This window comes from Psittacula echo, assembly GCF_963264785.1.
Source record: "Psittacula echo genome assembly, chromosome: Z".
Classification (NCBI taxonomy): Eukaryota; Metazoa; Chordata; class Aves; order Psittaciformes; family Psittacidae; genus Psittacula; species Psittacula echo.
In genome coordinates, this window is record NC_137742.1 from 87,363,471 (window position 1) to 87,391,161 (window position 27,691).

Genomic DNA, 27,691 nt, shown 5'->3' on the forward strand with positions numbered 1-27,691 from the left:
AAGTGCTTGTGTGACTTGCAGGTTTTTATAAAATCAATAGTCCTAAACATGCTACATTTTGGGCGGCATGGTGCTCCAGTTGTTGAATGTGGCTAGATTCAACAGCATGTGTAAGGAATCCTTGGTATTCCAAGACCTTAATGTGCTTGTCTGTGTTGTCTTTGCTCACCCACTTTTTTCTTATTGGTTGGAATAAAGTTGTCTTTGAAAAGATTACTGCTGGTTGAGAAGCTGAGGACTTCAGTTAATGTGGTAGATGAAAGTGTCCTTGCCAAGGAATTAACATGCATTGCAGCTAACTGTACAGCCAGGTTAGGGTAACTACTGCTTCTCCTTCTCTAAAGTGAAAGAAAATCCTCTCCTAATGTTTATATTACACAAAGACATGATTGTTACTTCTCAGCTGTGGTTGAGTTCACTCATTGTACCTGTAAATGAGGTGTTATTTTCCATCAGATACCTGTTTTCTGACGGAAAATAAGGTATCTCTCCACATACCTGCAAATCTTTTGTATCATATCCCCTCTTGCTGAGGCAATGAACAGAAGTAACTCTTTGGAAGAGTATCACTCCTGTCCTACTTTCCTAGCCTTACCATAAAGAGAAGTGCCAGCACACTCAGAGCTAGGAATGCCCACTTCAGGTTGCATTGTGTTTACCAAAGTAAGACATCATGAAGATGATTTTCTGCAAATCCCCCCAGTCCCTTAAGGTAGACAGAATACTCTTCCCGCTCTGCTAGAAAGACAGCTGTTCAGGTGAAATATTTTAGAAATATAGATTTATTTTAAGCACGTGAAACATCAGGATAGGCACAATTATAAATACAGAAAGATTAAACATGGCGATGAGCTTGCAGCCAGATGACACAAGCAACAACTTACAGGCAGAGGTTACCAGTTCACGTATGAAAACCTGCTGACACTTGGTTATCTTTGGTACTAGACATTCTAGGCTTTGCTCATCTTTGTTTTAATTTGAAAATATACTGTTACTCCACCCCTATGAAGCTTTTAATTAGAAGAATTTGCATAAATACCTATCTATATTTAAATACTGTATAAAGTGCACTCAGATAAAGGATGGAAGAAGGTAAAGGCCCAACTTCCAGTGCACTAGAGGGGACTGAGGCAAAACATACTCAAATCATTAACAAAACAGTGTGTTTTTATTTAAACCCTAGGAGCACATTGAGTAATGCACAGTAATACAAACATGGCTTTCAGGAGACAGTTTTAGAATAGATACTAACTACTAGAACTATGGCTTGACAGCATATTTGCCTCTTAAGTTTTGCAGAGCAAGGTCACATTCTTCTGTTGATAATTAGTAGAATAAAAAATATGCTGAAGTTTGAAATGTTCCTCCTAATGTGATCTTGAACAACTGTTACTGCAAACAATGTTCTATTTATTTTTAAATAGTGAATTAATTCTTGGATCTTATTGCCTGCATTTTCCTGTAGACTGTGACCTGCTATCTTGGGATTCGCATTAGGTTTTTTGTTGTTAGAAGCACAGACATTTGCATTTTTAACTAGCCTTTAAGCCTAAATCTGTTTCTGTTAACATCAGTAAATTAGCATGTCTTGCTCAGAAGCTTAGGCTTTATAGTTAAGGAGCAGTTAAGGGAAATCTAAGGACAGCTAAAAGAAAACATCAGCTTCAGCTCAGCTTCTTGTAATTTCTTCCTGTCTCTCAGGGCCTTGACAAGGGCTGAGTGATATTGCAAATTAAACCACTCTGGCATCATTTCCCCCCCTTAAGACAAGTTTGGGATGTAGAGGAATTGAGCAGCACCAAAGATTTCACAAGTGGATCCTCAGTTTCCATCCTGACAGGCCACGGCAGTGCTGGAGCCTCTTACCCCTGCTAGCACATCTGTTACTTTAGTGGAAGCATGACCTTGGAAGACAGCGAACAACACTCCCAGTATTTGTGATCCTGACATTAAGGACAGAATAGTTAACAGTGGTTTTTCCCTTACACTCAAAAAGGCATAACTTCTCCTGATACGAAAGTGAAAAAGAATACAGATATGTAGTTTTTTAAACTGTACCTTCCCTCTCTATTTTATATCAATTGTGCTTATGAATAGCTAGGGGAAATAACCCTGCAGAATTTGAGAGCTGAATTCTTCAACTCTTCTCAGTCATCCTTTTTGTCAGAGGTAGTTGAGTTATCCTCTTCATTGCCTTCAGGACAGACCTTATTTCTTTCAATTGGTGTTGTTTCTGATATTGGGACTGTACTCTTTCTAACTGGACTGTGTTTGACTGCAGGTGACTCAATATCATACTCCTCCAACATGTCTAACTGGTATCTCTGTAGCTCTAGGTATGTAGTAAACAACTTGGCATATTCTGGATGCTTGAGTGCAAAGTGCTTGAACTCATCTGAAAAATACAGAAAACACAGATACTATAGTGCAGCAACAGAATCAAAGGAAATGTCAGTGCCTGCTCCTTTTACTGAAGCTGATCTCCAGTTACCTCGCTCTAAAGCATATCAGGCATATCATACAAAGTACCTAGGTCTGTGCTTCAACTGTTTTCCCCAGAAACAGAGTATGAGAACCATCAGGTAACTTCAGGGAGAAAAAAGGTAAGAAATTCTCACCGTTAGTATGATTACCAGAGTGATCTTTGTTACAAAAGGATGTAACTTACCGTAGGACACCTTCCCTGTTTTATCTGCATCTATTTCTTTAAAGAGCATAGATACATCAAGCTCCGGCAGCCCCAGAGCTGCCCGAATGATACAAGCAAACTCATCTTCCTTTATAGTGCCATCCTCATCCTGGTCAAAGAGCTGGAAAACACAACATGTAGAAATACTTCAGCATCAGCTTGCCTATGAACCTTCTGTGCATGTTAGCAACATGTATTAGGTTTCTAGCATTCAAAAGGTGATCTGCAAACAATACCTAGGATTCAGAGAGACCGGTTGTCTCAGCCACTTTCTCTTGTAAAATATTTTATGTATTTTCTCTGGAAAAGAGAGACACTTAGCAGACACTCAGCAGAGCAACGTACATGCTATAGTTGGGATTACAATATTCTGCAACAACAAACCAAGCTCACAGCCTTAGTTCAGTAATAAACTCATACAAAACTGATAAAAATAAAACATTAACAAAGGTTTATGTTTACTACGAGCTGTGCTAAGGGTCTACTGGAATCAGCCACCCTATACTGGAACATCTTAGATTTAAGTCTTCATTTTCATTAAATTCTGGCACACCTACCATCAGATTAAACTTGCCATAGTTTATGCTTTCACATAAAATAACTAAATTTTAGTATACATGATTGGTCACCCACTCAGGAATTATTGTCATTAACAAGGAATTTTGGTGACTGGAAGCACAGGCAGTAGATGTACATCGATCATCCCATCCTTCCTAGCACAGTGAGCATCTGCTGTGAATCAGCTCCTTGAGAAGCACAAGGGATGGATGGCTGTAATGCTTAAATACTTGCTACAGGCAAACTTTTGCAAACTTTCTGTCCTGGTTTAGCAGTAGCAGTCATTTTTTCTACTGGTGCAGTGCTGTGTTTTGACTTTCGACCTGAGAATAATATGATAAAGCTGATGTTTTCAGTTGTGGGTCAGAATGTTTACCCTGACCAAGGATTTTGTGAGTCTCCTGCTCTGCCAGGGAGGAGGAGAAGCCGGGAGGAAGCAGGGACAGGACACCTGACCCAAACTAGCCAAAGAGGTATTCCATACCACAGCACGTCATGCCCAGGAGGTAGAACTGAGAGTGCCTGGAAGGGCTGGATCATGGCAGGGTGGGGGTGAGGTACCGGTTGGTGAGTGGTTGTATTCTCTTGCTTGTTATTTCCTTTATCATTATTATTATTGGTGGTAGCAGTAGTGATTTGTGTTATACCTTAGTTATTAAACTGTTCTTATCTCAACCCGTAGGAGCTGCATTCTTTTGATTCTCCTCCCCGTCCTTCCAGAAGCGGAGGGAAGAAAGGTGGGGGGGGGAAGTGGACTTCGTGGTTCTGATTTACGGCCTGGGCTTAAACCACGACAGTTCTTTTTGGCGCCCAACGTGGGGCAGGAAGGGTTGAGATAACGGCAGAACTGACTGAGGCACAATGCTGATTTATGGGCTCTCAAAGTTGTTCTTTTTGATACCACAGTTTCTGTATGTCGTAGCTTGCTTGGAGCTGGTATTTGCTGTGTTAGTGTTTATTGAGTGTGGGCCTTGGGCTAAGGTTCTTGTTTCATTGTACTTTATTGTAATGGCTTGCGATACGGGGGGACTCCGGCAGCAGGGCGGGATGGACGTGGCCGTGGACTTGTACCTGGCCGTCCCGCTGCTCTTCACCGTCCTGGCCCTCGTCCTCGCCTCCGTCTTTGTGAGGCTGCGAGGAGCTGAGGGGGAGCGGCCCCGGGAGCCGGCGGCGGCCGAAGCAGCCCGGGAGAGCAGCCCCGGGAACCAAGCGGCGGCGGGAGCGGGGCCGGAGGCCGGGAAGGAGGCGGCTGCCGAGCAGCGGGAGGAGGCGGCGGAGGAGCAGAGCCCCACGGCCGAGCCCAGCCCCGCGGTGGCCGAGAGCATTCCCCAGCAGCCGTCTGCCGAGCCCCGTGAGCCTGAGCCCCAGGAGGACACAGGAGACCACGCAGCACTTTCCAGCAAGGCAGAGGAGGAAGATCTGGACTCAGAAAAAGCGAAGCTGGTGGTGAGAGAGCCTTCAAGCACAGCAGCATCATTTGAGAGTTCTGAAGGGTTTGAATGGCCTCTGGGTACCCTTGAAACCTGCCCGCTGATTGTGATGGGGATCACCATGTTGGCACACACACAGAGTGTGTTTTACCCACGGCCATTTTGTCTGATCCCGAGAGTCAAGCAGAGTCAGGTTTGGGTCTTGTCTGGGTTTAGACAATACAGGGGGACCGAGAGGTTTTCCCCAAGGCTGGACAGCCATGAGTGTCACGGTGTGTGGGACAGTATGGGCGAGTATCTAATCCACTGGGCCCCTCTGGTGTTTTGGAAGCGTCGGAGATGGAAGGCAGCTATATGGAGTCCCCAACAACAAGTTGTAGAGACTGCTGCAGGGGAGGGTGAATTATTTTGAGCCTGATGGGCCCATGACACTTCAGGCCATCAGGGCAGAGATGCAACATAGAGATGGACTCATGATCGAGGGGTGGACTTTGCAATGGGCCTCTCCTGCTCTGAAAGACTGTTACAAGAGATGGAGCCCAACATCATGGACTGAATGGACTCAGCAGCTTTATAGGGATTGGTCTGTGCACTAAGATAAGAGTGCACTGAGATGAGAGTGAGGGTATATTGAAAATGTGGGATCTGAGCATGACGTGAATGGTATGGAATAAGGGGTGGATACTGTCCTGGTTTAGCAGTAGCAGTCATTTTTTCTACTGGTGCAATGCTGTGTTTTGACTTTCGACCTGAGAATAATATGATAAAGCTGATGTTTTCAGTTGTGGGTCAGAATGTTTACCCTGACCAAGGATTTTGTGAGTCTCCTGCTCTGCCAGGGAGGAGGAGAAGCCGGGAGGAAGCAGGGACAGGACACCTGACCCAAACTAGCCAAAGAGGTATTCCATACCACAGCACGTCATGCCCAGGAGGTAGAACTGAGAGTGCCTGGAAGGGCTGGATCATGGCAGGGTGGGGGTGAGGTACCGGTTGGTGAGTGGTTGTATTCTCTTGCTTGTTATTTCCTTTATCATTATTACTATTAGTGGTAGCAGTAGTGATTTGTGTTATACCTTAGTTATTAAACTGTTCTTATCTCAACCCGTAGGAGCTGCATTCTTTTGATTCTCCTCCCCGTCCTTCCAGAAGCGGAGGGAAGAAAGGTGGGGGGGGGAAGTGGACTTCGTGGTTCTGATTTACGGCCTGGGCTTAAACCACGACACTTTCCCAAGAAAACAAGTAGCAAAAGGAACCTCATAGTTCCACTTCAGACTTAAACAGGCTTTTACCAGCTGAACCAGTCATTTCCTACTGAAACTGGAAATTCAAACAGATTACTGATTTTATAATCAGCACAACTGGTAAGATACTGGAGTATAGTCTGGAAAACAAAATAATGAAACAGCAACAGTAGGTGCTAGGCTTGCTTCTTCATGGGAATCTGTGGTGATAAAACATCCCTAAAAAAGCACAAATCACTTGGAACAGCTGTAGTGCTTATCTGTAAAGCAGCCAGTGGATATAATAGATTGCCATAAAAATTCCAGTACTTCCCAAGTATCCATCAGTACCAAAAAGTACTCAAGATGAACATGATCCATATCTCCTATATTGTTCGATATAGGTCATAAGAACAGATTACTGGGTAAAGCAACTGAATCTGTATCAAAGATCTACCAAAAAAAAAAAAAAAAGTCACTTGAGCTTTTTCCTGTTCAGGGGACTTACAGCCTGGGCATCCCTATCACATATTGCCTGCTTGTACCTGAGATTTGAAAGGAGCTAGTGCTCCTTAACTGCTGTACTATCACCACACTGCAGTTCAAACCAGTAGATCTTAGATGCAGCCCGATTTTTTTGGATGTGCCAGTCCTCAATAGCCTTTCTTGGCTTTTCCAACCCCCTCCTCTTTGTTAACAACAGTGACTCTACTGAGCACTTGATCGACAAGAGGATATTGCTCCATCTATTGTCTACTTGTGATACTGAAGAATCACAGCAGAAAAAACCTCAGGCAAAAGAACTGCGACTGCTGCTGAATCATTTTTGGAGTTAGCCTGCCAAGTTACATATTCATTAGTGCCTTCACATGGCTTTTGAAACACTTTTCCATGATGCTGGCAATTCCCTCCTTCCCCTTCACACTCTAAATGTCAATTGGTTTAAGAGTATTACTCACATTTGCATAACAGATTGAAGCTATAAACTTGTGATTTGAAAGCTAACAGATTTACAGTCAGTCTTGATTTGTCAGGTTTGTAGATTTACACTAAATTGAACTTACCTTAAATGCCATCCGAATAGTCTCTTCCGTGTTGGCTGGATTGCAGAGAATGGACAAACCAATTACATATTCTCTGAAGTCAATGGTTCCATCTCCGTTCTGTATGCAAACACACACATGACAGTAGTCACAGTTAATACTGCAGATCACTTTAACATGTGTTGTATAAATCAGCTATACAATTTGTATTAAAACAGTTTACAGCACTAGAGGTATTGGCTCTTCCCAGAAAAAAATACTAACAGATTGCTAAATGTATGTAATACAAAGTCTGAAGTAGCAATGTTACAGTATTTTCAATAGCTAGAAATTTGGTCTCAATTTCTCTTGTAAACACCCAAAAAAAAAGAGATCTAAAACAACTTACAAATTTTTTCTTTAGTATATGACCTCTGAGAAGCCTCCAGTAAGAACTGGAATACATGGGTTTAGGGTAACTGTAACATTTGTTGTAGCACTGGCACTTGCTCATAGGACAATGCAACATGCTAGAACACGCCAAAAGTGAGGCTGTTGCCTTGAATTAATTCTTCCTAAGAACCTTCAGTCATAAAATATATGCTAGTGAAAGTACAGCCTGATGATGCAGTACCTTTACATGGACTATCTTAAGCCTTTCTTTGAAGCAAATGTGTTGCCCCACATGCTATTTTGAAGCGAATACACTAATCCTGTAATTCACTGTAACAGTCTCTCTGGTAGGTTCAGTTTAGATCTGAACAAACATTTCAGTACAAAGCGACATCAACAAAACATCTAAAGTTTGCCTTGATATGGGATTTGTGACCAGTTTTTCTATGTAAGCTGCATTATACTTGTGGATAGGGAAAATGGCAGAGGCCTGTTGAAATATATGCTTAAGTCAGTAGTGTTCCTGTGACCACACTGAGTTTCTTTAGGAAAACATCCTGTGTTTTGGGAAACATCCTGTGTCTGGGGAAGAGACATATCTAAGTGTTAGGTGATGGGACACAGAGTAGTTAATAAAAGCATAGCAGAGAAGACTAGTAGCTCATAGTTTGGAACATTCACAAAAAAGGCATGCATCAAAACCATTTTAAAGGCAAACAGAAGTGTGAAGCAGAGCTTCCTTTGTGGATAATGTGTTGTTGTACATTTCAAGAAGAAAAAGATTTACAAAGTAGACTCTCTAAGCCTGAGAACAGCACAAAACTTTTTCAGCCACATGAGAGAAGGGTGGTCTCCTGGGTAAATCTGTAGTGAACAGCCAGATCTAGATTCTATTCCTGGCTCTTCAACCAACTTCTTATGCTCAATTGAGCGTACCAACCTTAACCTTTTTGTTCCTGGTTTTCTGCTGTTGAATAGTGGAATATGGAGCTTGCCTGTGGAGAAATGCTGCTCTGTGGAGCACTCTGATAATCTCGGGTTCCATGAGATGGGATTTCTGTTACTGAATTCAGGTTTTAAGGTAGTTCTTGATTAACAAAATATGTGTAATAATATGCTCAGCGCTAACTTTTCTTTATCAAGCTATATGTTTGGCAGGATATAAAAAACTACTAAGATACACTTTTATTTAACCTTCTAACCCAACTCAGGACTCTTCTGCACAGACAACTGTTGCATCTCCTTTGAAGACATACAACCTTTGAGAATCTTCTACTTCAAACACCTGTACATTTTAGGGAAACTTCTTAGCAAAGATATGAATAGTCTGTAAGTTATTTCTATGTACGTCTAAGAGATATAACTTCTGATCGTTTTTAATCACCAGAAAAGAACAATGTTCTCTCATAAATGCTGTTTTATTTACAAATGTTGTGCTCTCATTGTGCTGCAGAGCTTGACTTTAAATATTTTGGCTACTTCGCAGTTCTCATAATAGAGATGATAGATCAAACTTTAAAAAGTATCTCTATAAACCTAAACTCTTAAAGCAACTGAGACACTATTGTTTCATGCCATATTAGTTTTGGACAGTTTTGTAGACTGTATTCTTAGCAGATTGTTTGATGCAATTACAATAATTTTTTTTAATTTATTTTTAAAGTTAAGAACATGTACCACAGGGAAAGAATTGGGAAGTAAGCTTTAACTAAAATAGTCCCATTAAAAACAGCTGCTGAAGTTAGTTAACACAGCTGTGGCTGCACAAGGAAAAATGACAAGAGCTAGTAAGGGTCATATTACTTTCATTAAAGTGCTAAAACCGAGTAATCAAAACTGAGTGCAAACTGATATGCAGAACTCCAGCCATTTGAGTAGGAAATCAAGCTACTATACTTGCAAGATCATGTTGCGACTACCTCTACTGAGCCCTAGAATCACTGGCCAACTTCCAAATGCACTGGCATGTTGGCAAACGAGAAATGATAGGGTTGTTATCTGGAAAAAGTGATGAGAGTTAAACTGAAAATGCAGGAAAACCTTCAGTGTTTGTGTAGCATCAGTGCAAACAAGGACTTGCAGTAGTCTTTTTACTGTATCTAGCTGTGTTTGCAGCCTGTGCAAATAATTAAATATTTTAAGGAAGCAACACATAAGCTGAGCTCCAATTCTCTAACTAGCAAAGCAGAACAACAATATTTAGATACTTGATGATGTTTCATAAAATAACTGAAAGACTGTAACCTCAACAAGCCCTGTTTTCTTTACAGAAACTAGTTTTCTGCTACTATTTTCAATATGGCATGCTACGGTAACTAGGGTTTTGTTTTTTACACAATACAGTAAAACTTAACATTTTGGGAAACAAGAAAGTTTACATTATCATAAGCAGTCTTATTTGGAGTTGCAAAAGGGTTGCAAGACAAATGCAGTTAATAAAGTTTAAAGTACTACTGAAACAGATCTTTTTTCTCACTATGTAAGTCAATAGGAAAAATCAAGCATGCATGTCTGTGTGCTATTTAGCTAAGTAAACCCTGACTAACAACTTACAGGGCTAGTACAAAGAACCTACAATTGGGCCATCTGGAGAGGAACTGCAGATGCACCTCCAGTGTTCATATCCAGGCTCATCATGCAATAGCCTATTGCTGTAACTCCAAAATTTCCACTGCCTGTTGCAAGTTCTAACTAGTCAGAAAGAGCACCTCTGAAACAAACCTGGTAGGATAGTGCTCACATGGAGGTATCACACTTTCCCTTGTGCTCACTTTTCTCGTACTCAGAGCTCAAATACCACTGTGGACAACTGTGTTTTCTCCACGGAATAACTGGGAAAAGGGTGAATGCCATTAGGAAGAGACTGACCTCTTTCATCTCAAGAGCTAATAAGGGTCATATTACTTCCATTAAAGTGCTAAATTTGGGCCGAGTATTTTTACTTTCTGTCACCCAGCTTGGTATTAAACAAAGTGCAGGAGGAAGAAAGTCTGAGCAAAAGTTGCAAGTTACTTTTTCTTAAGTTGCAAGCAAAAGGCTTCTGCATGTATACCAGGGAGGAGATTTCATCAGTTTGGAAAATACTATTTGCCAAGTGTAACTGCAAAATGTAGAAATCAAAGCTACGGAAATTTAGAAACAAACCCAAACCACAACACATTTGTTAGCATTCAGATGCCCTGTAGGTATTGTGTGGGATTTCTCGATTAGTCACTGATGTTTCCCTGGGGAGGGGCAGAGGTGTGTGGATTCCGACAGCTACAGAGTGCCTGTGGTGCTACTCAACTCATCCTTGCACATTCCAGTCAGCTAGCACACACCCTAAACCATTTTCTTGTAAAGCAGCAAAGCCCTGCTGAGAAATTGCCTTGTTAAAAGGCTGTCTTCATCAACCATGTAATCGTTAATGCAAAGAAATGTACCTTTGACAGTTCAAGTTATTCTGTTTTCTCTACTCAGAAGCTGATAGAACTACATAACTAGCTTGAGTGGGATGCTGCACCCTGATAAAATTTAACTCAGCCAGAGGCTGATTTTGGCTGGCTTTCTGCTATGTGACTGCATTATTACAGCAGACTACTCTAAATATAAATGTAGTATTTTAAGTTGTTTTCATTATAACTATAATAAGACTTAAAGGAAAGAGAGAAAAGGCTAGCTAATAGAATTGTAGAAAGGAGGAAAAGATTGTAGAAGTAGCCTTCTATAAGTCTTCAGTTCTTCTTGGCCTGAAGGTAGAACTGACAATACCATTCAGGTTTTGCTGCAGCAGACAAGCATGAAAAAGCAAAAGCAGGAAGGAAATTAAATATGACTATGTAAATTCATCATAGTTATTGCAATTCTCATGGTTTTCCCCTTGTTGGAAATAACTGAGCAACTCTCTTTACTGGTGATTGCCTTTTGGCAAACAGAGCTTTATTCCAGCTTAGCAAATGCTGAAGAGTTGGAACAGTAACATCAACACCAAACTTATGAGCTTTTATGTAATAGTTATACTCACATACAAGCCACTTTACATGAATAACTAAGCTTTGATCCTTCCACATATTCCCACACTTCAGAATCTAGCGATAGTTTTCTGAGACATGCAGCTGTTCAACTGACAACTAACCCAAACCCTTCAGAAAAGCAGATTAATGCATGCAGAAGAGGAACCACAACACTTTGAGCTATCTGCCACAAGCTACATCTGCCTGAGAACAAGGAAAAGACTACAGTTCTGTAGTAGAGGATTGTAGTCTTCTGTATGTATCTTCCAGACGAAGCTTTTCCTCTCTGGTACACCTTCATGAATACATGGTCAGCTGTAGCCAGTCTTCAATGGTCACTTTAATCCGTCCTTCTCCATCTTGGTCCAGGGACTTGAAGGTCCGGAACATGCTGTCCAGTCGTACCAAGCAGCTAATGAAGTTGTTGAAGTCCATGCTGCCATGCTCGTCAGCATATCTGTGTATGATCACTTGGCAAAGCTGCTCATTCAGGTGGAACCCTGCAGCCTTCAAGGCACCTGGCAGCTGAACTCTGCCAACAGTGCCTGATTGATCAGTATCATACTGCTTGTAAACACACTGCCATTTCTTGATGTTGTTCCACAGATACTTAAACTCTTCAAAGCCCAGTTTGCCATCTGTATCATTGTCCATGACAGCTACCATGCTACGGCACGTGTCCAAGCTGAAGCCATCTGTTTTCAAGTCTTGATGTCTGGAAATGACTTTGTTCAGGATGTCCCTTAGCTCTGTGGCACACACTTCCATATCATCTCCAGCAAGCTGGACAAAAAGGCGACGAAACTGTCTGACCTCCTCACTCTCGTAAGCTTCCACATTTGTAAAACGATTGTGTGGAGGTGGAGGTGGCTCCGGATTATACTGAGCTGCTGCTTCACTTATAAGATTGACAAGACCTCCAACAAGTCCTCCAAGATTCCTTCCATGACTACCTCCTGTCAGAAGACCTTCAAGGCCACGTGCAAGGCTCCCTCCATGACCACTACCACTTCCTCCGCTCAGCAAAGCTTTAGCAAGGAACATCGTGAAGACTTTTTTGAGTTACTGAGAAACCCAGTGCTTCTGTAAAGCTCCGAAGCTGTATTGTGTCTGAGATGTAGGCGTAGGCAAACCACAGTTTATCTGCATGCTTAAACTTCTCTGTGTCTGTGCATGTCAACAGCTGTGCCAAAGTTCTCTAAAGTCTCTGTAGTTTCTGTCAGTTGTTGACACGCCTCTGTTTCTTTTCTTCTGTGCATAGTTAGCTTTATATGATTTGAAGAATCTTTGTGGAAAAGAGCCCAACGAGGCTTAAAACCACAGAGCAGAAGCCTCAAAATACCTGTGTTCGTAACTGAAGCAATTTGAAAAGAGCCCTGCCACGTTAATGTAACTGTTTGTCAGTAAAGCCGATCTCCTTAAAAATGAATGCAGCAAAAGCTACTAGTCTTGTTTGTTCTTGCTGTCTTCTACACCTTCAATTTTTTAATGAATTGAGCATTACATTGCTAATTCTAGTTACTGTCACTGTTGTGCTACATAGGGAAAGTTAAAGGAGTCTTGCTTGCCCTTAATTATTTTGGTTGCCACATCATGTTTCTATTTTATGTACCGTGTTTCAGGACTTGGACTACATGTTCACAGGAGCCAATGGTCCAAGATGCGGAGGCAAGAATCATAGAATCATAGAATAGTTAGGGTTGGTAAGGACCTTAAGATCATCTAGTTCCAACCCCCCTGCCATGGGCAGGGACACCTCACACTAAACCATGCCACCTAAGGCCTCATCCAACCTGACCTTGAACACCGCCAAGGATGCAGCATTCACAACCTCCCTGGGCAACCCATTCCAGTGCCTCACCACTCTCACAGTAAAGAATTTCTGCCTTATATCCAATCTAAACTTCCCCTGTTTAAGTTTGAACCCATTACCCCTTGTTCTGTCACTACAGTCCCTGATGAATAGTCCATCCCGAGCATCCTTGTAGGTCCCCTTCAGATACTGGAAGGCTGCTATGAGGTCTCCACGCAGCCTTCTCTTCTCCAGGCTAAACAGCCCCAACTTTCTCAGCCTATCTTCATACGGGAGGTGCTCCAGTCCCCTCATCATCCTCATGGCCCTCCTCTGCACTTGTTCCAACAGTTCCATGTCCTTTTTATGTTGAGGACACCAGAACTGCACACAATACTCTCAGTGAGGTCTCACGAGAGCAGAGTAGAGGGGCAGGATCACCTCCTTCGACCTGCTGGTCACGCTCCTCTTGATGAAGCCCTACAAGGGACAGGTGTGCTGCTAAAGCTAACTTGATCACAAGCAGTGACACTGAGCTGGGAGAGCTCCTATGATAAGAAATGAACTCAACATGCTGCTTGCACTGTAGCGCATAATGGGTGCCTAGAAGCAAGATGAATTCTGTGCTGTGCTCTAGTCACTGATGCTTCTGGTTTAGTCAGAGTGGCACATCCACAGAACAATTTGTCTCATCTTCAGGGGGAAGTATAAAATGAGAGATCACCACTAACTATAGGTGAAAGCCTAAATGATCAAATTAACATGTAGCCTCCTTTATGGCTGGAGATTGGCAAGAGAAGACCTTACAATGTTTAATGGCACCCTTCACGAACACACAGTCTAGTCAGCTTCAGTCTGCCTTAAATTTTCTACTAACTACATCAGTCAATTAGGCTGTCAGAGTGTACATAAGCTCAAAATCTGGGGGAGGCAAAAGGAAATATTCAGCCATTACCAGCATGAAGATTACCATCTGATGGCGGTGTGGCAACTTGGTCCAAGAGATGGCTGTCATCTCGCAAGCTACAAACTGATAATACTTTCTCCATCGAAACTCAAGATGGAAACTGCAAGAGTCACCTATCATGCATACAGTAATTGCTAACCAAGAAGCATTTACTAAGTTGGACATAATGAATTAAACATCCTTCTGGGATGTGATTTTTAACAAAACATTGTCAACATGTGAGTTAACCAACTACTCACCCTGTCGAAAAGTAGAAACAACTCTCTGAGGACATCCGAAATAGGCAGCTTCAAGTACTTTGCAAACTCCTCGATTCCAATTCTTCCCCCTTTGGAAGCACTTGCAATAGCAGCAAAGGTATCCAACTGCTCTCTGACACGATTCCATTGTAGGCTATGCAAACATGAGGGAGAAGAGATATTTCTATACAGCAGATCTTGGACAGATGGAATTTCAGTAGGAGTTATTACAGTGTTCAATGATGAAAAATAGCCAAACAGAGCACGTGCGCAAGCATTAGAAATGCTGCGCTTCCAAGCTGACATTTAACATGAAATCAGCAATTAAGGGCCACTCCCCCCAGTTATTAATATTAAAAGCTGGCAGTCCTATGCTTGGGCAGAGATGCACTGCACACATCATATTTGACCACAGCCATGCCAGTTTATTTGACAGTGTGATTAAGCAGCTTGGGCCTCAAATTCCACTCTGTCCAGACAAAAAAAGTTGACATCACTAGCGAAACACAGCTGCACAGTACAACTAAGAACCTAACTCCTGGCTGATATCTGTCTGGAAAGAAGTTTTTTTACTTCCTACCACACACTGCCTGTGCATCTCCACTAAAGCTATTTAAATTGGGCACCAAGATAACCATCAAGTGCCTAAAATAGGTACTGCTCTACCTTCCTCACCTTTTGGTGAGGAAGAAATGATTAGAAAATGCATTTTTCCTCTTGTGACACTGCCCACAAAAATTATTTGGGATTAGCTCTTACTGCGATTTTTCTTATTTCTGACTTCCATATAGTTTATGTATGTAAATTGTATACATAAATACACGATATTACATGTGGCCAAGTCAGGTGTCAGGTAATGAATCCTTTTGTAGGTGGCCATCTACACCGGCAGCACTGCAGTAATTATGCTACCAACAGCTACACTTCCCTTACTGGAGTTTCTTGCTGATTTTGGTGAACTCCACCAGCCCAGCTTCCATGGGTAAAGTCAGCTGTCCTGCTGAAATCATCAGTCGGCAATCTTCAAAAGTGTGATCAGTGACTGGCACATTCAAAGCACTGAAACAGAATTAAAAGAAAAGGAAGATTAATTTCTTATATTAAAATGACCTTTAGTTGACTGTTTCCCTTCTCTGTCTCAGTTTGGCTTTAATGGTAACATACAAAACAAATGATAATTCATTCTTGCACTGCTGCAAGTAGGATAAAGGAATATATACCATTTTGTGAAACCATACTATGAAACTAATTATGCCCGTGTCATGATTTACAGTGTTGTAAATGCACCCCAGTAACCTTGGAGAACAAAACACCCATTTACTCTTGCCAAGCAAATAAGGGAGAAGTTTATTCCAGCTTTCCATGAATTGGACATGTTTCAATGTAAGAACCTTCTTTATGCCCCATGTAGAAACAACCAGTGTTTTAGTATAGGAATGACTTCTTTGTGGAAATCTAGAGTAATTCCTATAAATGGTACCTGGGACTTGAACAGATTGTACTTTATGTCTAGGATATATGTGGAATTGCTGGATATAAAATAAAAGTTCTCACAGATTTTATTCAGGACTGATTACATACGTTGCCATAGTTTGTCGGACTCTGTTGGCAAAAAGGATGGGATCATTCTTTTCTTCTTCAGTAGGAACATGAACAGGCAGAAACTGAAAGGGATGAATTATACAATGAATTAAATGCTCACCACTCTATTAGCAACATTAACAATTTCTTGTTAGTCTTTGGAATGGAGGAAAAACAGGAGAAAAAAAATTAGCCATGCAATGAAGGAACCGGACACTAGAGGTCTCAACCGCCCTAGAAACCACTCTGGCTCATCTGCCCATGCCAGGCAAGTGAGATTTAGTCCAAGACTACCTCTTAAAGGCTGATAGAAGCTGCTTTAATACGAAAAATCAAATCCCCAAAGAAGGAAGGTATAATAAATGCATTCTTAGTTATAAAATTAAATGCTACAATAGTAAGAATGTGGGATTGAAATACTGTACACTCCTTTTCAAAGGTCCTTTATAAGTGATGTTATATACTGGAATAGCGCATAAAAGATTTTAAATGTTTTTAAATACACACTGCATTCCCACCTCGTACATGTTAATTGTATCTGTCAGCATGTGACTGTAAGTTTCCTTCAAGTTTTTCCTTCATGGTAAAAATGTTACGAAGTCTCAGTTCTGACCTCAAAGTGGATATAACACTGTAAAGTTTTGGAACTCTAAGGAAAGAGTCAAAACCCCCAACAAAACAATCCTCTCTTCTCCCAAACCTAGAAAACACTTAGATATCTAAATGGCAACAAGATTACTGTTGAGTATTTATTCATTGTTAACATGTAGACATTTACGTAGTCTTAGACTACAAATGTACTATAGATTGTTATTATCTTACACGGCATGAAGCAGCTTCTGTTTTGAAGCAGCTTCTGTTTGTTTGCAAAGCAGTGTATGTGGAGGAAGTTCTTTTTACTTCAGTCCACAGCGTGTGCTTGCAGCTCTGTTTATCACGCCTTCTCTCAGTTATGGTTATCATCCATTTGAGCTCTGCTACTCCCCACCCTGCAATCTTGCCTTCAGTACAGCAATTCTACGATAAGGCGCTACTCATGGTTCACTGGAAGACACAGTCGCTCATTATGTATTAATACGTTTCTTCAGTTATATTGCAGTTGCTGGCGACACACTAATACAGTGGTAACTGTCCCATGTAAGAGCAGTCCATCCTGAACAGCTTTTTAATGTTTGTTTTTAAGGAATGCTGCCTCTTTATGATTAAATCCAGTAAGTTTATAGAATTGGTTATCTGTCAAATAGCCAAATTTCTGTTTATAGCTAAAAGCTGTCCCCCCTGTAAGGAAAGCAGGGATCCAGCTATTCACATGGAGGTCTGAGATTTCATTCTTCCTATAAGGAGTTGCCAGATCTGTTCAAGGTCTAACGTATGCCCCTGCTTATTACAACTTCCCTCAGAAGCCACATAACTCTTAAATTGAGGAATCATGGGCATACTGTAGAGGCACAGAAACTGTGTCATCACTGGGTGAGATGAAGTTATTACTCTGAGAACTTTATCTATGCAAACATGGGTCATGGTCTTGAAAGTGGTCATTACATCTTGAGGCTGAGGTCTTGCTCAGACAGCAACCTAAATTTCTGGCAGGTTAAGCAACATCACTATACCCTTCAAAAAAACCACCTACAATTATTCATAAAACCAGTTCCCCAGAAACCACAGCTGGGGATGAAGAATTTGGTTTCTTGGCCTCCTGAGGTGGCACAGATGATCCCACACCCCACCAGCTGCTTGTCTGGTGAAGACTAGGAGTATACTTTCCGTGGCACGATGCATTCTTGTAAGGAAAGTTCTACATGGCTCTTCCAGTAGCAAAATTACTTCTCTGATCAGGTTTTGAGCTAATCTCTCTTCTTACAGAATTTGCCAAAGGCTGTATCTTTTGCAGCCCTAAAACTCGCTGTCAGGCCACTGTTTAGCCTTCAGTACCCACAGTTTGTTAGAATATGACTAGACATGCACACATATGGACTAGAGGAGTACCTCGCTGATCATGCACTGCAGGTAGAGGCAGCACAAGACTGATGGGAGTGGAGAGGCTACTTTCTCACAGTACTGGACAGCAATAGAAATGTCCACTCCTAAAAGAAGTAGTTTGATTCCTTTCTTTCCCAGGAAAATCCACCCCTTCTTTTTTTACAAATGGAAAAACGCCTGCATTGATGCTAAGAAATTAGTTCCACTTTGGGGATGCTGCTGTGAAAGCTGCATATTTTTCATATTTCAGTTTCATCTTTTGGAACATGAAATTTGTTTTCTAATAGGCAAGTTTCAGTTTCTGAAGTAGGGGAAGAGAAACCTCTACTGGAAGGGCTCCTTTAATTTTCTTCCCACGTATACAAATTTGATAAATATGTCCTTCTATACAAAATAATTAGGAGAATCAGCTCTTTTGTACACCTACTAAAAATATGTGACTACTGCATGTACTGTACAGTAACAAGGTACTTCCTTAAAATGAATTTCATTGTTTCACAACAAAGACCATATTGCTGTTAATAGTAGCAACACTGCTTGTATTTACAAAGCTTTGCACAACTTTGCTAGATTTTGTGTTTTGCAAATAAACAGCAGCACCTGCCTGAATTCCTCCCACTCCTTGGATCCCTACACCAAGTTAGTCCACACCAACAATCCTTTGTGGTCTACTCAGGAATATGAAGTACAACACTTACACAACCTGGTCGCACCTTGGCTATCTGGCTCCTCACTACTGTGTTTCAAACGTTGACTTGTTGACAGGGAGCAGTTAGAGTAAACTGACTGATATGAAGCGCGTACGTTTCACTTATCATTCATTTTCCTCTGTGCTGTGCATCCGATTCTAATGATCAAGGGAACCAGTTCATTATACAAGCTCAGAACAAGTACTAGCCCTTAAGTAAGGTGTCAGCTGGGAAACCGTTTAGAATTCAGCCTAGAAAGATGGTGAGGAAGACAAGGAGATTTGAAGGAAGCAGGGAAATGAGATGGTGGGAAAAATAAGTTGTTACCTTTAACAGAACATTTTCTAATTCTTAGTTTTAACATCTGTAAAATGCATGTGGTGATGATTAGCAGTGATTTTACAATGCCTTAAGAATAAAGGCATTTATGACAGATTTTTTTTTTAGGAACTCATCAGATTAAGTGATACACAGATATGGACAAGAAATCTAAATATATTATTGTGATTCTGTTCTTGTTTCTGAGACAGTTGTTGCTCATTAACAGGGATTAATAATGTAAATAATGCATTTATATTAAAATACAAATTTCATGGTTGCTGAATCTTAGTACAAAAACATTTCTAATCTTACCTCAACTTCTACTTTTGTGAAGAGCTGACACAGCGTCATTACACACAGCTCTTTTCTGCAGGCAAAGATAAAAAGGAAGAAAAATACATTTTACTTTTTTAAAACCAAAGTATTTGGACATCAGTACACAAAACTTTTTAAAGCATATACAAAACCACAGCCAATATTGGGTGCTTTTGAAGTACCCTGCAGTGAAGTTCACTGAAATGTTGCTTTTGATATTTTTCTACAGGGCTTCTGCATATACCTGCTGCTTGCTCATTGGGCAGGCAATCGTTCGTCTGTTCTCATGCAGATTAACAATACTATACAGCTCTTTGGCCAGCCAAATCAATGTACGTATGTTGCTTTATTTTTATTTTTTTTTATAGATTTTACAGCTCTAAGAGCTTTGATTCTGAAGTAGCTTTACTTAATCTTTATTCTCTCATCTGGAAATGGGACCTCCATTTGTAGCAGTGAAGCAAGGATTTGTTAGTATTTGCTAGCCATTTTGCAAGTTCTGGTAGCGTTTACACAGATGTGTTAATGAAGTGTCAGTATGTTCAGGACCTTAAGTGCTTTTAGAAGAAGTCACACATTTTAGTATCAAGATGTAGGGTGAGAAAGAAATTGCGAAAGAGGGTAAGTACAATGACTTCCACTTCTGACTTGTTCTTTTCACTGTGAAAGCAGAAACTGGGGTAGGTGGTTTCTGAGAAGGAGACTGGTGCTGTCCCATCCTGACTACAGTATCCAGGAAGCTTTACAAAGAGTGTGAGTTTGTGCTCTGCAGGTTTGTGCAGGGGGTGTTCTTCTCCCAGTTCCTGTTATTTTTACTAAGAATCTCTAGATTCTACCCCATCCATCCCTTTTCTTGACACAATTTTGTCAAGCCATTCCTTTTGTCTTCTTACAGGTTTTGAGCCTTCTTCATCCAGCCACTAGGCTTAAAGCATTTCCCAGTTTTTAGTGAATGGGCCACCTCTCCCTGCCACAGAAATACCTCTGATTTAATTTTCTTCATCATCTCTCATAAGCTTTTTTCAATCTTCCAGCGTAAAACCCTCATAGGGGAAATCTGCAGTATGCTATTTAATTTTCAGTGTTCATTACTCTCAGTATGTTGATAACTATAAAAGCAGTAATAATAGCAAAAAAATCACGGGAAACTAAGGTGAACATTTTCATCTAGGTCAGCTTTCAGAATGCCCATTCTCTAAGTGTGCAGGTGCTAGGAGTAACTAATGATAGCTTAAATGGCACTTGTGATTTACTTCACCACTTCAGACATGTTTCAATATTAATTGCCTTAAAAATTTTAGTCACTTAGTAAATCAGTCATGTAGTAAATAAATTACATATACCACATGAAAATGCGGTACATGGATTCTGCAAATGCACCTTTTAATGAATGTTTATAAAGTGAAAAGTATTTTCCAGACATATTTTCAGTGCAGCTGTAAAGGTTTTTTAATGCTTTAATAAAATATTTTAGCATAGTAGAAGGCCACCTGTGTTGAGAAATAAACACAGATCCATTGCCTAACTGATTTATGGAAATATTTTTAATTATTTCATTGTCAGATATTACATATAAAGACTCTTCACTGGGATCTCAAAACAATTGCTTTTGTTGAGTCAGGCAAAAATAAAAATCTAAAGGAGAATCCTACATCGGGAAAGCAGGGAAAATGAACACTGCTTAGCCTATCTTCTCCATTTGCTCTCATATGACTTCAAATAAGATGGAGTAATAAACAGAGGAGATAAAATAACATTGCTATTTCTTATTGTATATCACATAGCAAACTGTAAAAATCCAGGGATTTTAATTATTATGATTCTTTCCCCCCAAAAGGAAAAAGAATTTTAAATCTTTTGCTCTAGTCTAACATGTAAAACAGAGCAGAAAATTAAGTTAAACAGTGGCTGGAAATAATGCTTCCCCATTTGCAAACCCTTTTTCTAGCCATTCAGATATGAAATCTACTGCATGACAGCATTATCCCCAAGTATTTCCCCTCATAAAAACAGATCTAGAAGAACACGTGTCTTGGCTTAGCTGAATCTGTTTAGCAGACTGTTTACAAACGGGGGGAAAATTCTAAAGGTAATTTTCAGTAGGATTAAGAAACTTACAGTGAATAGCCCTGCCATGTCCAGGTCACAGTATCCTAGGAGAAAAAAAAACCCACATAAATGAGTGACATAACTAGATGAAAGTTAGAGAGCTAAAGTTACAATATAAAACAGGCACAAGTTCAATAAAAACAGTTTTACAGTTTTACAGTCCTGCAGTGAAAATAAAGAAAGGTGTAAAGGTAACTAGAATTCCTTGACTTAAAAATTTGGAAATAAGCATGGCAGAAGTTTGATAATACTAACAACTGGGAATAAAAGATATTTCAAATCATTCACTCTGATCCAAACTACAGAATTAGACTAGTAAGACTTCTTCAGAGGACTTCACCAGTCCTTTTAGAAAGGCGCCCTCATAGGCGTGTTTGATTTAGTTTTTAGTGACATTTCTGTGTAGGTAATCATCATGCTTTTTCTTTTTTTTTTTTTTTTTTATTCCATGTTTATTACTAATGATATATCATTTTTACAATGTATACGGCATGTCCTTAGGTCTATCAGTGAAATGCAGTACTTTAGATGGTTCACTTCAGTTTTGAAATTGATCTATAGAAGGATTCTACACAGGAATATTTGTAAATAACAACAACAATAGCAATCACTTGTTTTTCATCTTAAAAACCATTAGGAATGAAAAGTTTGGTCTTTGCTGGATTTGTTGGCTGACCAGATAATTAAAAAAAAAGGTAACAAGTTGCTAGACTCCTGTGCCAGCATTACGCCTGCCAGGCAAGCTACCTCTGTAGCCCTTATGCTTGGCAGAAAGGGTAAACATCTACTCACAAAACAAGGGAAAATTGCATGAAAAGAACCATTCTCAAAGCTGCTCTCCTGAGGGGCATGCAGGAGGGGTGTTCTGCACAGTTCCACTTCGCTTTTGTTCAGAAACTCCCTTTGCAGTAAGAACATTCTAGCTTAAAAAAAAAAAAAAAAAAAAAAAAAGATGACTAGTAGGGAAGTTGTGTGCCATTTAGACTTCAAAGTACAAGCTCTGTGGCTTTGCAGGAAGTTTCTAACTTCCACTGCAATACTTTCCCTTGCTCTCTCTAACTATAGCTAAGAAGACCAGAAGGAATTTTTCCACAATCAGAATAGTAGCTACACCATAGTGTCACTTGATGAAGAGCTGCTTCCAGGAGGTCTCCAATGCTAAAGCTCAGAACAACAGATTGTTCAATGACAGTGCAAAATATTTATCATAGGTACTGTTTATGTCAGGATTTTGACTTCTGTATTATTAGTTAGTGACAGAAGAATGTTCTGCTTACCAGCCTGTTGGGGTATCGGAGCAACACAGGTTGCACAGGGACTCGTGGAACAAAGGCACCTGCAACCACAGGTTTGAATTAGAATTTAGTGAAGACTAAGCTTAGTAGAGCAGTTGGAAGTTCTAAGTGATTCATGTAAGACATGGTATCTGGAAGTAGAAATTTTTAAAAAGGCAAGAAGAATGAGAAATGTTCTTTCTGTCATAGGGGTATGTTTTTAATCAGCAGCGTAACTAGCAAATGTTAGGACAGAAAAGGGTTAGTCTCCATTTCAAGGGGAAAGCTGCCTGTTCAAACTCATTTTCTGTGTATTATCTCCCTGTTCACTGGCAGTCATTTTAAAGGATTAGGTGCTCCCAGGGCTTCTGAGCATTTCCTAAACCCTTCTCTGTTCTGATTATCTTCCTAAGTGATGCAGATGTGGGAATGTAGTACCGGTTTTGCAACTTTGCTACCCAAGACACCATACAACAGTAAGAAAGGAGAGTACCATGGATTTAGTTGATGTACAGCACAACAGTCTAATGATCAGTGATACTATAAAGTACCTTTCTGTGTTAAAAACTATCTATTGGCCTCCCTTGCTAAGCACTACATAAAGAGATTTCATAACTTGGTTGCTAAGTCTTGCATGGCAAAATTTACAGGAATCTAAGATGGCGTGACTGTAAGTTGAGCTAAAAGAACACGTGTGTTGGCACTAATCACAGCCAAGTTTCTGGGTAAACAAAACAGATGAAAACTGTACACAGAAAAAACCCCAACCAACTAACCATATATGTCATGGGAATTTTTCAACCTACAAAATACCAAAAATAAGAAAAATAAGCTGAATAGTATGAAACAGTGAGTTTAGTACCACTGAAACTTTAATAATCTAAGATATTACTACAGTGATGTTGTGGGTGATATACCTGCAGAAGTATAGGTCTTACTAGAACTACCAAATTAATATTTCACACTATTTTCCAACAATGACGTAACAAAATCTCTCACCTTGTTTAAATGTTATCAGGCAAGATCGGTTTGTGCAGGTGCCTTCTGGGAAAATCAGTATCTTGAGATTTAAAGAGAAAGAAATACATTTATGCACACATTTTATGGAAGATTATATTTCAGCATCAGTTACATAAAGGCTGACTTTATATGCAACCTCTCCGACATCATATCTTGAATCAAGAATATCATTAGTGTTTCAGAAGGAAATGAACAAATAGGTGAAGGATGCTTACAGTAATAGTAAGCTGATCCATCTTGATTTGGAAAAAATTGCTTTGTGAGAGAGGATTTCTATAGAAATGCTTCATCAGTTCAGAAATATGGTACAAAACACTTTTAGTGTTTCACTTGAAATGTTTTAGTGTTGGCAACGATATGAGAATTGTTGCTCTGCTGACAGCTCCTTGTTGAACTGCTGGTGTATGAACACCAAGGGTCTAGGCTGACATGAGTGTTGGCAGGCACAGATGCTATCAACATGAGTGAGATGCTAGCTATGATGAGATCACAGCTTGAGGGGTAGCAGCAGAAGGCAGAGACCATGTGCATCTGTGATGCAGAGCTCTGACACACCACAACATTGCTTTTGAACGACTCAGTCACACCAAACACCCAGAAGGTTTCTGAATTTGTGCCTGAAAGATAACTATGCTAGATACACACTGAGCTGCAATGTGACACACTGAATCCCAGTCCCCTATGGAATGCCAGCAAGCTTTGTGTTTCTCATATCAATATAGGACCATAAGCAGCACTCCAGAAAAAACTCAGCACAAGAACTGATCTGGAGCAGGGCTCAAGGTGTGTTCCTACTTCAGTCTGACTGAACAGGTCAAGGCTAGATGACAGAGGGCATCACTAGGTTGAATCCAAGAGACACAGGGTGTTCTAAAGCACGATGTAGACAGCTGCACATACCTATCTACAGGTAGTCCTCTCTACAAATTCTGTAACCAGAAACTGTTTGCTGGAGCTATGGAAACAAAAATGGGTACATGTCATAAGCCCCATTAAACATATTAGTGACTGATCTAAGAGTAAGTAATCAATCCCTCCTTCCCCTTTGGTTGGAAGGGCTGGAAGAAACACTAATCAGAACCTCATGTTATTAATAAGCACAAGTTCTACCCAGCCTCTTGAGTTTTGGTTTTAGGAGGAGTCAACAAGGAATTCAGCTACTTTTCTGTTGTGCTAAGAGAATGCAGCCCAGGCACTCTGAAGAGGATATGACAGATACCATCGTGTGGATGAGTTTTTCAATTAAAAAAACAGAGTAGGAGGAAGGTGTGACGAGGGCACAGGAATAGGAATCACTTGGTGACATCTCCAGCTGTACTGCTGGTTCAGTCTTGGAGATTCCCAAATTACTTGACTCATAGACTATGCCATAACACATATCTAGTTTTTATCCCAAGTGCAGTATTGGTGTACATCCAATTCCCCTTTCCTTCCCAGGCTGTTTTCAGCAGAGATTACGTCTACCAGGGCTTTGCTGGAATCACTTCATCCGTAACAGCCTAGCAAACCATAAGCATCAGTGTAGTTTGTAACAACAGTATTAAAAACCCAAACCAGAAGCCTTCCTAGCTTTGTCATGTGCATATTGAAAATCCTCCATATAAGCAACAAATTGAAAAGAAAAATAAATGGATGTTCTAAAAATATTTACAGCAGCTTACAAAAATGCATTTATGGGTCAAATTAAAGTAGCCTAAACACAAACTAAAAAGTTTTTATAAGGTGCTTGCTAAGTAAAAATGAGGCATTATATGCCTAAAAATTGCCACTGAGAAAGAAAAAAAAAAAAAAAAGGTGGCAAGTGTTAGTCTTCCCTGCCTGAATGTTGTTTCTAGAGCCTATTCAGAAAGTAGAGCAGTGCATTTAGGTCTAGCTGCCAAAGACACATACTACTGAAGTCTACATTTTCACTTGCTCCTTTTAATTTTCCTCAAGAGCCACTCACTGGAACAAAAGTGAAGGAAAAATTAACTTTTCTGAGTCATTTAGGAGGCATCCAACTATGACTAAAGAGTTCTTGTGACTTTAGCTGCCGAACCAGTAACTTTGAGTATTTATTTTAAGTAAATTAACCCCTAAGGAAAAAGCTCAAGAACTAATTCAAAACACAAAGCATGGGTTTATACACAAATCTGCACAGGGTATCTTTGGAGAAAGGTATAATATCATTGACTTTAGCTGTCCCAGAGTGTGGCAATGGTGTGCTGTATTTGTAATATCTGAAGGCATCATGAGACCAGAGTGAATGCAGAAGAAAGCAGACAGGCAAATAAGATGGCAGTAGGTTTACAACTGCTCCAGGTCTCTCTTCTTGCAAAGGATGCAGATTTCCATCCCAGCCCCCTGCCTACTGTAAAATCAGCAGAGATGCTGCCTCAACACTCTTCTACCTCCTGAGCAACCCCTGCTCCATCAGCTCTTTGGGATGGAAGGCCATCCAAGAGCTAGAAGCACAACAGCAGTTTGCTGCTGAGGTATGACCATGGGAAACACTGTGCAGAATCAGTAACTACTACATTGTTAACTTAAAGAGCACACTGAGCTTCACCTCACCTATTCTCCACATGAGAAACTGATGTTTTAAGCTTAAGTACTGTTCGTGATGGACCCTCAACAGCTTGGGTAACCCATCTCAGCAACTACTCATCTCCCAACTGTTGTAAGCACAGCTTTGCAAAACAGCTTCTCACGCATGAGAATCATAGCAATGCTAGCATCATAGCTAGCTCATGCATGAGAATACTCATTCACATGTACTAATGCAAGTCATCTGCTACACTAAAGACAGAATGTTAAGACCTGAATAGGGAAAAGAGAAAGTCAAGAGCATCTGCATTTGGAACAGCAATTGGTACTGGCTGGATTTTAGCTGCTCCATTTGTGACAACAAAACTTTCTGGGAACCAGCCTCGTCCTCCTTTCCTAAACCAGTCATATATCTGACAGCTGACTTCATCTTCATACATCAAACAGAATACTATTCAGCTGGGCATTCATGATGTCATGATGCTCAGTGAATATGGAATGTGAATACATGATGTAGTAGTGTATCTATACCTGTGGCCACTGGCCTCCTGATAATGCCCGCTTGGTGATCTCAGTGACTGTATTCTTCCGTGAATCAGGGTCTTGACGCGAAACTGATATAGGCTGAAGGGAACTTAAAATTGCTGTGAAAGAGAGAAACATTTTTATTTATCTTATACTAGTGCTTAGAAAACACATGGGCTCAGAGCTTTCTTGTACCAAGAACTTGTTATTGTCATGTTAGGAGACAAACTCTGCACAAACAGCTTTCAGATTAAATAGGTGAGAAGAATGTTATTATCGTCCTCATTCCGCAAAACATGAAGTAAAGACACAAAAGAGAAGACTTACCTATACTGCCAGCTGAGGAGGTGTACAGTAGGTATAAACATGTCAAATTCAGGCAAACACATTCTACTAATATTGCGGTTATTTTTCACTAAGCATTTCCACATAATTCTGAGGAAAAAGACCTGATCTGCCCATGGGCCACACTCAGGCCTAACTCATCCAGACTTCAACCAACAAGTGGTTTGAGCCTATGCTGAAAAAGTAAGATGTCTCTTTTTAGTTACAAAACATGCACTGCTTCTGTGTAAATTACAGAGAAAAAATGCCGTCATACAGAAGCCTACATCAGAATGTGTGAACTGATTAAAATGTGGTGAGAAATCCTTCTTCGGGAAGGATTGTCTTTTACGTCCCAAACCTGTGCTTTTAAGAGAAGGTATGTTATCAGTTAGTTTATTTCCTACAAGGACGTTTCTCTATGTTGCCTACGGATTTTAGTTTTGGTTTACTGTACAGCCAGCAGAGAGTCTACAGCTGATTCTAGTAATAAAGCAAACAGGGATTCTTTTGATGTGCCAAAAGGAGGAGAAAATATTAGAAGCATGAGTCATCCGATCTTTTCCATTCTCTGTGTTTCCTTTTTGAGTAATTGCTCTTTCATTCTTTCCTGGTTTGACTCCCATTAAAAAAAAAATCCATAACAATGCATGCAAGCTTAAATTTACAGATATGGTATTTTCCAGACTGCTGCAGTTTGGGTCTGCTTTTGAAATAACCTTCAC

General features: G+C 40.3%; 2 protein-coding genes across 2 annotated transcripts in view; both read right to left on the minus strand.

Annotated features, from left to right (window-relative positions):
- Positions 1 to 801: 801 nt before the first annotated feature.
- Positions 802 to 27,691, minus strand: part of LPCAT2 (lysophosphatidylcholine acyltransferase 2) — a 34,721-nt gene continuing 7,831 nt past the window's right edge. The window contains exons 4-14 of the mRNA XM_080637716.1: positions 26,649 to 26,761; positions 23,571 to 23,631; positions 22,575 to 22,633; positions 21,307 to 21,341; positions 19,186 to 19,240; positions 15,884 to 15,966; positions 15,236 to 15,361; positions 14,303 to 14,456; positions 6,962 to 7,060; positions 2,669 to 2,810; positions 802 to 2,395 (exon numbers count right to left, since the gene is read on the minus strand). Of these exons, the coding sequence (XP_080493842.1) occupies positions 2,148 to 2,395; positions 2,669 to 2,810; positions 6,962 to 7,060; positions 14,303 to 14,456; positions 15,236 to 15,361; positions 15,884 to 15,966; positions 19,186 to 19,240; positions 21,307 to 21,341; positions 22,575 to 22,633; positions 23,571 to 23,631; positions 26,649 to 26,761 (1,175 nt within the window). The 3' untranslated portion in view covers positions 802 to 2,147. The remainder of the gene's footprint in view (positions 2,396 to 2,668; positions 2,811 to 6,961; positions 7,061 to 14,302; positions 14,457 to 15,235; positions 15,362 to 15,883; positions 15,967 to 19,185; positions 19,241 to 21,306; positions 21,342 to 22,574; positions 22,634 to 23,570; positions 23,632 to 26,648; positions 26,762 to 27,691) is intronic.
- CAPNS2 (calpain small subunit 2) lies at positions 11,602 to 12,451 on the minus strand (the record flags this gene model as incomplete). The annotated part of the gene is made up of 1 exon (XM_080636795.1): positions 11,602 to 12,451. The coding sequence occupies exon 1, from the start codon at positions 12,346 to 12,348 to the stop codon at positions 11,602 to 11,604; it is 747 nt and encodes a 248-aa protein (XP_080492921.1). The 5' UTR covers positions 12,349 to 12,451.